This window comes from Eubalaena glacialis, chromosome 4, assembly GCF_028564815.1.
Source record: "Eubalaena glacialis isolate mEubGla1 chromosome 4, mEubGla1.1.hap2.+ XY, whole genome shotgun sequence".
Taxonomy (NCBI): Eukaryota; Metazoa; Chordata; class Mammalia; order Artiodactyla; family Balaenidae; genus Eubalaena; species Eubalaena glacialis.
The window spans coordinates 125427847-125442155 of NC_083719.1; the positions used below are offsets into that span (position 1 = coordinate 125427847).

At 36.7% G+C, this 14309-nt stretch overlaps 1 protein-coding gene across 1 annotated transcript in view; it reads left to right on the top strand.

The window, feature by feature from the left end:
• The window catches only part of SPINK6 (serine peptidase inhibitor Kazal type 6), a 40615-nt gene extending 27573 nt beyond the window's left edge, over nucleotides 1–13042 (top strand). Inside the window, exons 2-4 of the mRNA XM_061188982.1 lie at nucleotides 1643–1701; nucleotides 11003–11118; nucleotides 12997–13042. Coding sequence (XP_061044965.1) covers nucleotides 1643–1701; nucleotides 11003–11118; nucleotides 12997–13042 — 221 coding nt within the window. The remainder of the gene's footprint in view (nucleotides 1–1642; nucleotides 1702–11002; nucleotides 11119–12996) is intronic.
• Nucleotides 13043–14309: the final 1267 nt, after the last annotated feature.

Here is a 14309-nt window from a genome sequence, read left to right on the forward strand (position 1 = left end):
CACGGGAAACTGGTCATATTTTCATATACAAATCCATTCAGAAATATGAAAAAAATGGATAAACGATTTCTGTGATATTATGTAGTAAGTTTGACTACTAAAGCCAAGTAACTCGAGTTAGTGGCTCAGTCAACTGCTGAGATGACATAAAAATAGATTTGACTATATTAAAATCTACTTTCAAAGACTGACTCAGAAATCAACTGATAATCCTCTTATTGCTTCTCTTTAGAAAGGCTAATTGATCTATTTAATTGGGCCTGGTTGACTAATACAAACAAATACTATCAATAATACCAAAACAGGGTCCTTGATAGACATGTTGGCATTTGGGAATGCATAGTGCCCAAGAGCCTTAATGTTGAGACCAAAAGCAATGAATTTCAGTCCTGGCATTTCCATTTTATAGCTGTGTGACCTTTCTGAGTCTCATTTTCCTCATATGTAAAATGGGAATATAAAAGGACTAGCCCTAAATAGGGAAGTAAATGAGAAAATGCATGTCAAGTGCTTAACATAGTGGATGGAACACATTAAGTGTTCAAAAAATGTCTATTGATATTACTATTACTAAGTTCTAATAACAAGAGTACTAGTTGGACTCAGGCATTGTTATTTAAGCTTGCTTCCACTTTGACATTTCATACATATAAGACGTTGGGCAAAATCTCTCCTCTTCTGATCAAAGATCTGTACAGCTGAGAAATGACTGAATATTGTAACAATGAGTCTTCCCTGGTTATAAAAATCACTTGGAGTCGTTACAGAACTACAGACTTCCAGACCGTATTTGGTCTTATATAATGGAATTTTTCAAGTGGTTGTCCTGGGAATCTGTATTTTTAATAATCAGTCACACCATTGCAATAAGGTTGGTAATCACTACAGTAGACGATCATTAACTTTTTTTCAAATTTAAAAGCTTTGTTCTCTCCTTATCCTTATCAAAATTCAGCAGCTCGTACCAGGATTGAAGCTAAGACTTTTATTATTTCAGGATTTTAAACTACCATGCTAATTAGCCACAACCTAAAATCACACATACAATTTTAAAGATGCAAGACTGTATTTATGGACTTTCTTTCGGGAACTTAGAGAGATGTAGCAGGAAAAATGAGTCACAGCAAAGAAAATGAGTTTGTCCTTGCCAGTCTAAATTTGGGCCAAGTCTTTAAAGCTGAGTATAGAAAGCAGAAGAACAATTTAGGGCTCAAAGAACAAACAACAAACCCAATCCTTTCCCTCAATTGCCTGTGACAAAGTCTTTGGGGAGGGACCAAAAGCACTGAAATTTGGAATGGCAGAGTAAGAGGAAACTTTCCAACCCAACTTCTCCAAAGTGATGCCAGAAGTGATAAAATCATTCCCACAGTAAATTAGTGACTGGGCCAAGACAGTAACATGGATCTCCAGATCCTTAGACTATTTCTCTCACCCCACCCCAACCTCCAAGAAATACTACTTCATCTCAGTCCATATCCACATATCACTTTCCAAGTTTCTACTGTTCCCTAAGAGGAGAGCACGTATAAAAGAAAATAACCGAGCCATGACTTGTTGAGATGGCCAAGAACCAAGAACAAGTATCATCCTAGGCTTGGGGATTTCCTAATTTTGCAAATCCCACTTTTTGCGTATTCAGAAATTACAGTGTTTGGATTTTATGCTTTTTTTTCAGGTGTCTTCAGTCAAGGAGTTCAGGTCAGTACATAATTTTATTTATCCTTCAGACCTGAGTGGTTCTTGGCTGGTACTCCCTGACCAAAGAGGTTGTCTATGGGTAAAAGAGCAAAGAAATGGACAAGCAGGCCAGATGAAGAAAACAGCAGAAGTACTTAGTTTTCTAACTACAATATCTTTATGAGAATACTGTTTTCAGTTTAAAAGAACCTAAACACCCACTCCCAGATTTTGTTAAAGTAAAATGAATATAAATAAAAATAGAATGAACTTGTGGTAACATTCATGCTCTTTCACTGATTTCACTGTGTGATCTTAGACAAGTTACTCAGCTTTTCTGAGCTACAATTTCCACAGCTATAGAAAAGGGATGTTATTATTTACCTCATAGAACTGGACTTAAATTACATAAACTATGTGGGAGCATTTGGTAAACTATGCATAGTTACAAAAACTATGAAAGGATTAGTTATTGATCAATAATTAACAGCTTCTGAAAGAGTTAGGACAGAGGTTATTATATTCTTTTTAGAAGTAAGGCAACCAAGAGTTGACAGAAAACTTCTTTAGTGCTTTGTACTGAGTATACACAAACTGATCAATCAAACTTAAATACAACTTGGGTTAAAAATTGGAATGGGCACAAATTATCTTTATTGTTTGGCTGATTTTTTCCAAATTAATCCAGCAACATTTTTCCAGTTTTCTTGTTCTATCAAAAAGGCAACAGAAACGAGGTATTTGTTCTGCCAATCACATCCCGTGTCCATACTGAACATTAATACTTGACTTGGCACTGGTTGTTGTTTGCCTTGCTGTGCCCAAGAAACCTTGGCATCAAAAGTTTCCAGACACTACTGCCAACTAATTGGAGTTGGCAAAGAAATTGAAAAATATTTTCCAACCCTAATATACCTACTACATTGCATAAGACTTTTTTTTTCATATTTTAGCATCTCAGAAATTGGAATGTATCTTACAATCAAAGACACCTTACAATTAATTGCCTCTGTGAGTGTGTGTGTGCATGCACCTGTGTGTGTCTAATGCATGCACACGTGTGTTTGTACTGGTATACATAATTGTACATTTTAAAATTGATTTCTTATGTTTAAATACATATGGTAGCACAGCCTATGCTAAATATCCAAACAAAGAAACATGAAAAGGACATGAGATCCAGCCAATACATTTTATATCCCATTAGGTAGTGAAATATGATTAAGACCATTACACATAGGTTTTTAAAATATGGAATTTAATCTTAATTTTCTCATTAACACAAAAGTCACTTCCCTTCTTTGGGCTCTCATTTCCCAGATTGTTAATGTTTCCCAGATTTTTAGTGGTTCCTAAAGTTCATTTAAAATAATCTATCTGCTTGCTTTAGGATCTCTGGGGATGCTTACTAAATATTAATATGTAGATCCTCAGGGACCATGCCAGGCTTACTGAATAATAATCCCAGGTGGGAGGTTTTGAATCTGCATTCTAAGAATCTAGTGCTGGGATGCACTGACTTTGGAGTGCTCAAGTATGTTGGAGACTATACAGATGAGCTCCAATTTGAAAACTTCCTGCCTGTGTAATTTGAAGGATGTCTCTTTCCCTTCTCATTGCCTTTGTTTCCACATCTCTAAAATGAAAAGTTGGATTTAATTACCTTTAAAGCCCCTTCTGGCTTAGGTATCTGAATCAGTCTGAACCAAGCATGCCTTGCGAAGACTGCTGTCTCTTTTCCATTCAAATATAAAGGGCAGGGGCTTCCCTGGTGGCGCAGTGGTTAAGAATCCACTTGCCAATGCAGGGGACATGGGTTCGAGCCCTGGTCCGGGAAGATCCCACATGCCGCGGAGCAACTAAGCCCGTGCGCCACAACTACTGAGCCTGTGCTCTATAGCCCACGAGCCACAACTACTGAAGCCCACATGCCTAGAGCCCGTGCTCTGCAACAAGAGAAGCCACCACAATAATAAGCCCACGTACCGCAACAAAGAGTAGCCCCAGCTCGCCGCAACTAGAGAAAGCCCGCGCGCAGCAACGAAGACCCAACGCAGCCAAAAATAAATAAATAAATACACAAATATAAAGGGCAAAGAGGGTACCACCTTTAGGATGACATCAAGGCTACCCCTTCTCTTCTGCATGCCTGGAACGAGGGTGACAGTCCCAAAGCCAGGCAGAAAAAGTTGAAACTAACCTTAGAAGCATGCCTGCCCAAGTTTGATCCAGCCAAGACAAAAGGAAGAATGATTTTTTCCAACACTCAAGTCAATCTTTTCATGCCAATAAGTCTCTTCATTACGAAGCATCTGATGGGAGATTACAGCTAGCAGTCTAAATAAGAGATTTGTAAAAGTTTCTCATTCTTTCAAAAATATTATTTGAGCTAAACAAAAAGCATGTTCTGAGACTTTTGGAATTCATGGTCCTACAAATTCATGGTCATTTCCCTGTAAATGTAAATGACTAATATGCTACCAACTCCAAGTAAGAACATTAAATAACATAAAATAATAATAAAATAAAAATAACTTAAAAACTACAATTTACCATCACCACCCTTCATTACAGAAATTGTAGTATAATAACAAACGCTTGAAAGTCATAATCTCAGAAAAAGGATAGTCCTTTAACCTGCATAAATTTTGCTTTTAGAATCACTTACTACACTATGTTTCTTTTTCTTATTTCCCCTATCAGGCTGTGTATTTGGGAACCATATACTTAAAGAGATGTTTAAATGAATATTTCTGATTGGAATTAACAAACCTCTCAAAAACAATAATTGACAACCATTTTCTTTTATAATAATTTTGGGGATATCTAAGTTCAGTTTTATTTGTATTTTAAGATAAATATATGGTAAATTTTAATAGTAAAACAATGCTCCATGACTAGAATATGTTTGGGGCTGTTCATTTTTCCTAATTAGCTTGAATTCACTTATAATTAATATACTGACAGAATACCTAAATACAATTTGGAGATGTTAACCAGCCTCTACAACTTAACTACAGAGGAAAACAAGGTCCTCCAGAAAGAGGACCTTGCTGAGTCAAGTTTACCAACAGCAGTAAAGCTATGCAGTCAACAACTCAGGACCCCTGACGCCATACTGAGTGAGCTTCCACAGCTCCATGCTACCTATAACCACCAACAGGAAGCCATTGTGCAGTTCATGGGAAAGTGCTTTGAGCAGTATAATTGTCTAACAAATACACAACAGTGTTCACTAGCCTCATGTCTTAAACAAAGAAGTAATTAAAACAATAGTTTCAAGTAAGATAACCTGTCTCCACATGTTGAAGGAATTCTGAAACTTGAAGGAAATGGAGGAAAAGAGAGCAGAATTGAATGCATTGGCTCAGGTCAGAAATGTTGAGGGTGGGTACAGGTAGTAAATTTGGAATTAGTGAAGATGCTTAAGATAAAGAAATACATGAAACACTTGCAAGGGGATAGAAATGGTGATGTTTTAATCTGAGGGTAGGCTGAGGAATCTGAAGAATGGTGCTGTTATGAAAAATGGAAAAATTAGAATGTAAAACTAGTTTGGAGGGAAAAATAAAGAGTTATGTTTTGGTCATAAATGAATATTAAGTATGAATCAGATTGTTGACTAAAGGTGTTCTGTACATTTCTGACAAACAGAAATTGGAGTTTGAGATTTTGATGAAGACTCAAGAAAAAAAGTCTAGGATTCATTAGCATCATCTGGGAAAACATATGTTCTCAGAGAAAATCAGGTGTATAAAATTCTCTTGAAAATGAACATGAATACTCAGGATGAAACTAGAAAAGACAATAAAAAGGATAGAGAAGAAATAGCTGGAGAACTGGAGTACTGACATATACAGAAATCAGGAAAGAGTTTTGAAACGATGGGAGTGGTCAAGAATAGCACATATAAAGAAATCATGAACATTTTATAAATAGCCAATGGATGTACCCTGAGAGATGTCATTTTTTTAGACCAGTTTTGGTAGTGTGGAAGGAGCGTGAAAACCGGGAAAGTAGAAGCCAAGTCAGGGAGGGGTTAGGAAAACTGGTACAATAAAGGAAGGGGCTGATTTAACCACATAAGTAGTAAAGGGAAGAAGAAATGAAGTCCTACATCCTTCACTGTTAGCAAAGATCACTAATTTGGGTAACAAAAATGTCACTGCATTCCAAAATATTTTAGAAGGCACAGTTCTTTGAAGAACCATAAGAGTTCAGGCTGATACTAAACTCTGGCACCCAATGCCTGGAAGTAGTCTCTGAAAGCTGGACTATCTAAGGAAATAAATGGAGGCACTTGTTAAATTCAACACCAATCTAAAATTTTTTAAAAACTGTTTTAAGCTAAGTAAAGTAGGGTAAGAAATAATGGGCTCAAAAATTCTAGAACGTGATACAATTTACATTATTAGTGCTTATAATAGTAATCTTACACATGCCACTTGACACTTTACAAAGTGTTTTCATAGGATTTATCATTACAACAACCCTAGAAAACAGGCATTACCGGCCCCTTGTTAAAGATGAAGAAATTTAAACTCAGAACACTGAGTGAACAAAATAATGCAGCTAGTAAGTGGGAGAAACAGAATTCAGACTTAGGTTAGTCTAATCCCATCTTCAGGATAATCCCCTAGAATTACAGAGTATTAGGGCATTTTAAGTAGGGCGGGTAGGGGTTGTCTTTCAGCTCTCCTAGGTCTCCCAAATGCCTCATGGAGGACACTTTAAAGGAGAAAAGATAACCCTATTGTCACCCTTTGTCTAGACCTGCTTCAACTTGGACTGAGAAGCCAATTGCTTGGATTCCATTTAAAGGAGTCTAAAATAAAAATACAAAAGAGGAGAGAAAATTTAAGCAGAGGAATGACACGACACTCCAAAATCAGCCTACTTCTTTTTGGTTCTGAGAGATGTGGGCTCTTTCTAGTCTCAACTCTGATATTCCTCTGCCTCACTCTTTGCCTCACAAAAGGGATTTCTGGCTGGCTCTACAAAGGCATTCTTAACCTCCCCCAACCTCTGGGGCTCTCAGAGAGTGGTCCTTTTCTGCCCCCAGTTACCAAGCTAAAAATTTTCACACAGTGAGTGAAGTGGATCCTTTAGACATAAAGGAGGAAGCATTTGGGCAATAGTTCTTGTTCTCCCACCCAACTGCAGAACTAAGGACCTAGCTTTATTTAAGCTACTCCACCGGAAGAAGTCACAGCTAAATCTTGGGTTATCAAAGCTGGAGCATCATTAGAGTTTATCTAGTCTGATGGTACTTAGCATGTGCTACGAGTTACAGAGCGTTTCAGAATGTGATGAGAGATACAGCCAGGGAAGGCCTACAATGAGCAGCTTATTTTCTACACTCCTCCTCCAGGACTATTTCAAATATTCCACACTGACTTTCTACAACTCTCAGGTGACCCCATTTGATCCTTATAAAAACCCTGGGAGTGAGACATGGCAGCTGTGTTTTCTGGTTCTGGGGTTTTAATTTTTTGGTTAAGAAAATTGAGGCACAGATATTGAGGACTTTGTCCAAGATAACACAACTGGCCAATGGCAAATGGCAGAACAAGTTCTATAATATGATTCCTGAGCTTACTTCAGGGATCATGAAAGGCCACTGCAATTTACAGGTATGTAGGTTTGTATCTATGTTAAGGAGGTTTGTTCATATACCGTTTGGTTGATTAGGTTTTATTCGCCGAAATCCTTTGCTTTTCCTAGTCTCATTCCCACAGGGCAGTGGAAGGGGCAATTGGGTTTGGGGAGGCCGCTGCGTTCTAGAAATTCTCAAAGAGAAGACCCTCCCCAAGTGCCACTTCCATATCTGCTTTCTAAAGGACAAAAGGCGTTGCGTCATAAGATGAGAGGGCCGGCTGCCAGGGAAAGGTGGCTTAAGGAAGCGTCTCTTTCATGTAAGAGACTTTCTTTTTTTCTTTTCCTTACCTGCCCTGAGAGGCCACCTCCGGTATCTTCCCCATAAGCGTCTTTGCCGTAAACATCTTTGCCCCGGGTGTTTTAGCCATGGGTAACTAATTAGCCGTAAGGCAATTTTGCCGTAAAAGATAAACAGGTTGATCGTTCGGGTTGATGATTCGGTTTCCACTGGTAGACAGTTTGGTTTCATTTATCCATTGATTCAGTACTCCAATTTTTATATTACATAAATCTGAGCCCTCATAATAGTCTAGACAGTGAGGAGCACACTGGCAGTCTTAAAATAGTGGATGATAAAAACTACACATATGGGCTTGATAGAAAACATGGTGATAATACTTACTTGACAATATACCAGGAACAAACAACAGTGTAGAAGCTTTTACAAGGCAATTCAAAGCTTAGTTGCAAATGTGCATCCTAGTATTTGGAAAACAATACCTCTGTTAATGAAGGCAGAAATTTTAGCAAACAAGAAACAGTGCGATGCCAAACGAGGAGACGAATCAAGCAAAAAAAGATATAATACTATGAAAAAAAAAAGATATAATACTATGAACTAAAGACGTTGATGGCAAATGCTTAGGTACAACCCACAAAATTAAATTAGGTATTTGTGCAATATGGCCCTGAATTTGCACACATTTTAAATGAATTCAAACGTGCTGTATTTTGCAGTAAAGTCTTTTTAATTTTGCTATGAAAAATAAATTTCATTATATCCTCATTAATGTCCCTCTTTTATTTTTAGTAATTTTATCTTTTACAGCAAAATTGCCTTACTGTCAACTAGCTATCAGTGAAAGTGTTTGTGGCAAAAATGCTTGTGGCAAAGATGCTTACAGAAAAGAAGTTTATCGTGAAAATATTTACCTAGAACCTGTAGAGACACACATATCTCTGACTGAGATACCCTTTTCTCAGCTTCCACATTGCCTGTATTTGTCCCACTACGGCATTTACGACACGTTGTGCTGAAATTATCTGTCCCTCTGTTTCCCTAATGCAGATAAGATGGTGAGCTTATTGAGATATTTATAACCGCTTCCTCTTTGTATCACTAGCACCCAGAACTGTGTTTTCAAAATACTATCAATAATTACCCATTAGCTCTTTGTGAAATAAAGGAAAATATCTATGATGGTTCTGTGGTTTAAAGAATTTTCTTGACTCAAGCACACAATTGCAAATGTGTAATTAATGACAAATACAAAATGCGTTTGCTTTTGAAAGAAATACATTCTATGGTTTATAATATCCTAAAGATTTTCCAGCTTTTATTTTCTATTTGGAGACCTAAAGAAAAGATTACTCTCCTGGAAGTGGTATGAGAGGATGGAGTTATCTGTAAGAGCAGAGGAGAAAGTGGGCTTGTAGGTAGGACTGTAAGAAGCCTAGGTGTCTCCTATCTGACCGTGCGCTAAGAAAATCTCTGGTTAGCACCATACTACCCAATCTTAATAGTACAAGATGCCAAATTTCAACAAAAAGTGTATATTTAAGAGTATCAGGTACCTTAAATCTGACATATGTGATAATATTTTTAAACTCAGTTGTATAGCTCTTTTGCTGGGCATTTTCTCATGCAAACCTTCAGAGGGCTTTATCAGTATATAATGGTTTGCTAATACTTTAAACAAATGGTTCCTCTTACCTATGCCCATACAGTCCCCTAATAAGGTATTTTAATAAAGCCTACGTGGCCTGACTATAAGCATGGTCAAGGGTATACCATGACAGTTGGTCTTTATTTCTCTTTATGAGGATGTGTTGGAAATCAACCATAGTATACTGCTGGAAATTCTGGGTCAGCTCTAAGGAGTATGTGCAAGCACTGGTCTCAATGCTTCTGGTTGTGTGGCCCTGGTAAGCCACTTAATTTCCTGAGGATCAATTATACTTATTGGCTAGGGCTTCCCTGGTGGCACAGTGGTTAGGAATCCGCCTGCCAATGCAGGGGACATGGGTTCGAGCCCTGGTCCGGGAAGACCCCACATTGCCGTGGAGCAACTGGGCCTGTGCGTCACAAGTACTGAGCCTGTGCGTCACAAGTACTGAGCCTGTGCTCTAGAGCCCACAAGCCACAACTGCTGAGCCCACGTGCCACAACTACTGAGGGCTGTGCGCCTAGAGCCCTTGCTCTGCAACAAGAGAAGCCACCGCAGTGAGAAGCCCGTGCACCGCAACGAAGAGTAGCCCCCACTCGCTGCAACTAGAGAAAGGCCGTGTGCAACAACAAAGACCCAATGCAGACAAAAATAAATAATAAATAAATAATTTTTTAAAACAATTATACAAATTAGCTAATATGTATAATATTGTTCAGTGTGCATCTCAGGGTTATTGTGAGACCACTGAGTTGATCCATATGAGAATAGTTTGGAGATTATGAAGCAATTAATAAACATAAGACAGTATTATTTTAATGGAACTGTGATGGGGTAAAGTATGGTCCCTCTATTCATGTTTAAATGTCACTTCATTCAACATAGCTGCCATCTGAAGGAGTTCAGTTCTACCTACTACATATTGCCTGTACCCTGGAATAAAATGGCTCAAATATTATTTGCACGCCAGATATTGACTCAATTGACACTGAATTGAAAAGAATCTTAAAACTTCAGACTACTTCTGAGAGACCACTAGAACCGAGGGGATATATTAGTAGCATAAGCTCTATCATTCCTTCTATAGAGCCCTTGATGGTATTAATCAGTCATAGTGTGTGTTCTCACCAAGGCTTGATGCAACCTCAGAATCTTTCAAAACAGAGCAGTTTAGGGCAGCCATTACTCAGTTATTGTAGTAGGCACAAAAGTTCAAATTCTACAAACAGACTCTGGGACAGAGTAAATTAACATAATGACATTGGAATTTTGTTTTCAAGAGTTAATAAATGGATGTAGCAGCCACAGGGAAAACTAACAAGCTAACAGATAACATCTGGGAGCTCCTAGCAGTGATCTTTAAAGCAATGCAGAAGGAGTGCTACTGGAGTTACATTAATACAGTTTAAAAAATAAAATGCCATTTAAAGACCAAAATCTACTCTCAGTTGGAACAATTTAGTGTTGGAGCAAAAAGTCATACCTATAGCATTTGCCTTACTTCTTCTGTAAAAAGTAAACATCTGCCTTACATCATTATCTTACTCCTGAATACAATAATTATAGCCATGTATTTCCTATTTCTTAAAAAGTCTTAATTATGTTTAATATACTCTAGTTAGAAAAGGAAAGTGATTTTCTATTTCAGGAAACTTTACATCACAACTACATACAATACTACAGATAATTCTAAGTTTGCTGTCCAAAGCTTCTGTTCTGAGGGACAGTCCCTTAGATAGAATGCACTAATATCAATGTCAGTGTGTTTACTTTGCTAGATTGACTGTGGTGAGTTCCAGGACCCCAAGGTCCACTGCACTCGAGAATCTAATCCCCACTGTGGTTCTGATGGCCGGACATATGGCAATAAATGTACCTTCTGTAAGGCAGTGGTGTAAGTATCATACTCACCAAAACTTCCTTGGAAACACAAACTTCCAGAATAAGACTATGACACTTTCCTTGAGATATTCTAGAAAGTTCTACTCATATCCACCCATAGAAACTGAAGAAATAAGCTTCACACAAATAGGTTGAAAACATATGGGTCTGTGACACAAATGAACCTATCTATGAAACAGAAATAGAATCACAGACATAGAGAATAGACTGGTGGTTGCCAAGGGGGAGGGGGTGGGAGAGGTTTGGATTGGGAGTTTGGGATTAGCACATGCAAACTAGTATATATAGAATGGATAAACAACAAGGTCCTACTGTATAGCACAGGGAACTCTAGTCAATATCCTATGATAAACTATAATGAGAAAGAATATGAAAAAGAATGTATGTATATGTATAACTGAGTCACTTTGCTGTACAGCAGTAATTAACACAACACTGTAAATCAACTATACTTCAATTTAAAAATTAAAAAAAAAAGAAAACATATGGGTCAAAAACAAACCAAAAAAATTATCTAAATTATTTGAAAACATAAATAGTTTACTTTGTTATTATTAAATTTGACTCAGGAAAATTATTTTTAAAATTTATACATCTTTATGAATTTTGACACAGTTTCTTATTTTTTCCTTTATTTCTAATTAAAATTTCAATAATTTTCATTCAGTTATGTTTGTTGTTATTATTAATAATTTTGGAAAAGATGAAAGAAATTTTTAAAAGTGCAGTCAAGTTTGAAAATTCATCAAAATCAAAAACATGAAAAACTTGTGAGAAAATTTATCAAAAAAATATTACTTTATCCAAATTACTTTCAGACATTTTATTTTATCACAAATTATATGTTGCTAAGGCACCAAGTCCCATTCATTCTTCTCTTTTAGTCGGATGAAAAGAGCCTTTTAATAAAGAATAGAGGAGAGGATTATCCCTTATTATCCAGACATTCAAACTTTACAGATAGTATACTAGAAAGATCCTATCAAGGGCCAATATTTACTGAATTTCCATGTTTATAAGAAAGAACAGGTGCTGTAGATTTTAGCCAATTGACTGTGAGATTCCTGATTAAATATAATTTATAATTAATAAAAATTTATTCAATCAGTCAATCAATCTTTTGGTCTGATTGCTCTAAAAGCAAGGGGGTTTAACCCAGATAAAAGTTACCTCACTTCCTCTATCACTGTCATCATTTTCTTGTATTAGAGTTTCTTCTATGAATGCCTTAATTTCCCTCAATTTAGCCATAAAATTCCTAAACACAGGGATTATATAAATCCCTATCAATAATAACAGGGCTAAGCACATAGAATGATATAAATAAATATTGAATCAATGCATAGTACATGTGTGCCTATGTTTCTATATAATATATCTGAAAAATCAATACCAAAATCTTCCCAGGAAAAGTGCAGTAGGGTAAGGTGAGATTTGATTTAATGGTCCCATATTGCTGAGAAGGCCTGAATATATGTCTGCTATAAAATGCCAAATGTCTGAATATTTGGTTCAACTTCTTACATCTTCTATCAGGTTAGAACTATGACAGTATAGTCTCCTTGCCATTATATCTCCTGTCACTTTTACCTTTTCTAGTTGTATACATATTTATTCTCAGATAATGAACAGTTAAAACCAAAAACTCTAAACCCTAGTAAAACGCTGAAGTTTGTTAAGATTCAGGCTTTCTGCAATTAGGCAGATGTTACCTCTGAGTGCATTTAAATAACCCCTGCCTAATCATAGACATGGATACCTGTAAAGCAAATGATTACATGGACTATGGCAGAGTTAAACCTTTTTCCAACCTCTGTGAGGGATACTAATGATATTGCACTGAGCATACATTTGTCTTTCTTTTTTGTAGGAAAAGTGGTGGGAAGCTCAACCTAAAGCACCATGGAAAATGCTGAATCAGAACCAGCGTTTTCTGCTGACTTGCCAGCTCCCTCATCCTTCTTTTCTTGCCTCTGCTCTTACTTTTCTCTAGTGAATCCCTTCAATTTATAAAGACACGCTTTCTACTCTACCTTGAGCTTGGGGAGTTCAATATATATTTTGCTTGATTTGCTTGTCAATAAAGTAAATTCTGTAGAAGTACTGTTTGTGTTTTTACTTTGTGATCAAGAAAACATACAGATACAATATGGAATATTGACCTGGCGTAAACCTGGATAAAAAGACCTGTTTTTCTGATCAAAATCAACCATGCAGTCACTGTGGGATCTTAGGAAAATCCCTTCTCCCTCTCTTATTCTTGGAATTTCAATGTGAATAATGAAGGATTTTTAACAAAATGACCATATGTTTATAATTATTTTACAATATCTACCATTTAAGTCTTAGATCATGAATTATAGTTTCTTCCCAATTTCAGGAAGAGTATTTTATATAAAAATAAAACATTTATCCTCTCTGGACCATAGTTTTCTTATCTCTATGGAATGATGGATTACATTACTACGTAATAGACATTACATAAAGACACGCTTTATTTGGTTTCCCAGCAACATCGAAGGGTCTAATAGTTAGAAAGAAGGGAATATATATTCTATGAATAATGAATAGATGCAAAGTTTCTAAAAGTGTGCACATTAAAGAATGTAGTTAATTGATCTTAATCATGGAATGAGAGAACTGGATGAAATGTGAGAAATCTTAAGGCCCAGAGAAAGCTTACTTATACTGCCAAAGAAAAAAGCTCCAGTTAGTAGAAAAGTCAAGGTTAAAACATAGCTCTTTTGATAATTAGCTCAGTCTCCACGTAGCTGGCTCAATCCTAGGTAAACAAGTTGAATATACAAATATCTCATTCTTAGCCATCCAGTTGGAAGTATTGAAAAATCTCCCTTTGAGTACTCTAATTCAGTAAAGCATGTATTTACAAATAACATCTTCCTGGGCGAACTCACACAGAAGACCTCTCTAGATGCATTTTCTAGGTGATCATCCTTCTGCCAGCAAACATTTACTGGGTGCCTACTCTGAAGCAGGCTCTGTTCTCCGTGCTTAGAATATAGTGATGGACAGGGGTGAGAAAGGAAAATAAAATCCCTATCTTAATGAAGTTTACATTCCAGGAAGGGGAAATAGACCAAAAAAACCCCATAATAATAACATAGTAATACTTAAGGCCAATTGTAATTCTAAGTCAGATGGTTAGAAGAGTCCTAACTAGGA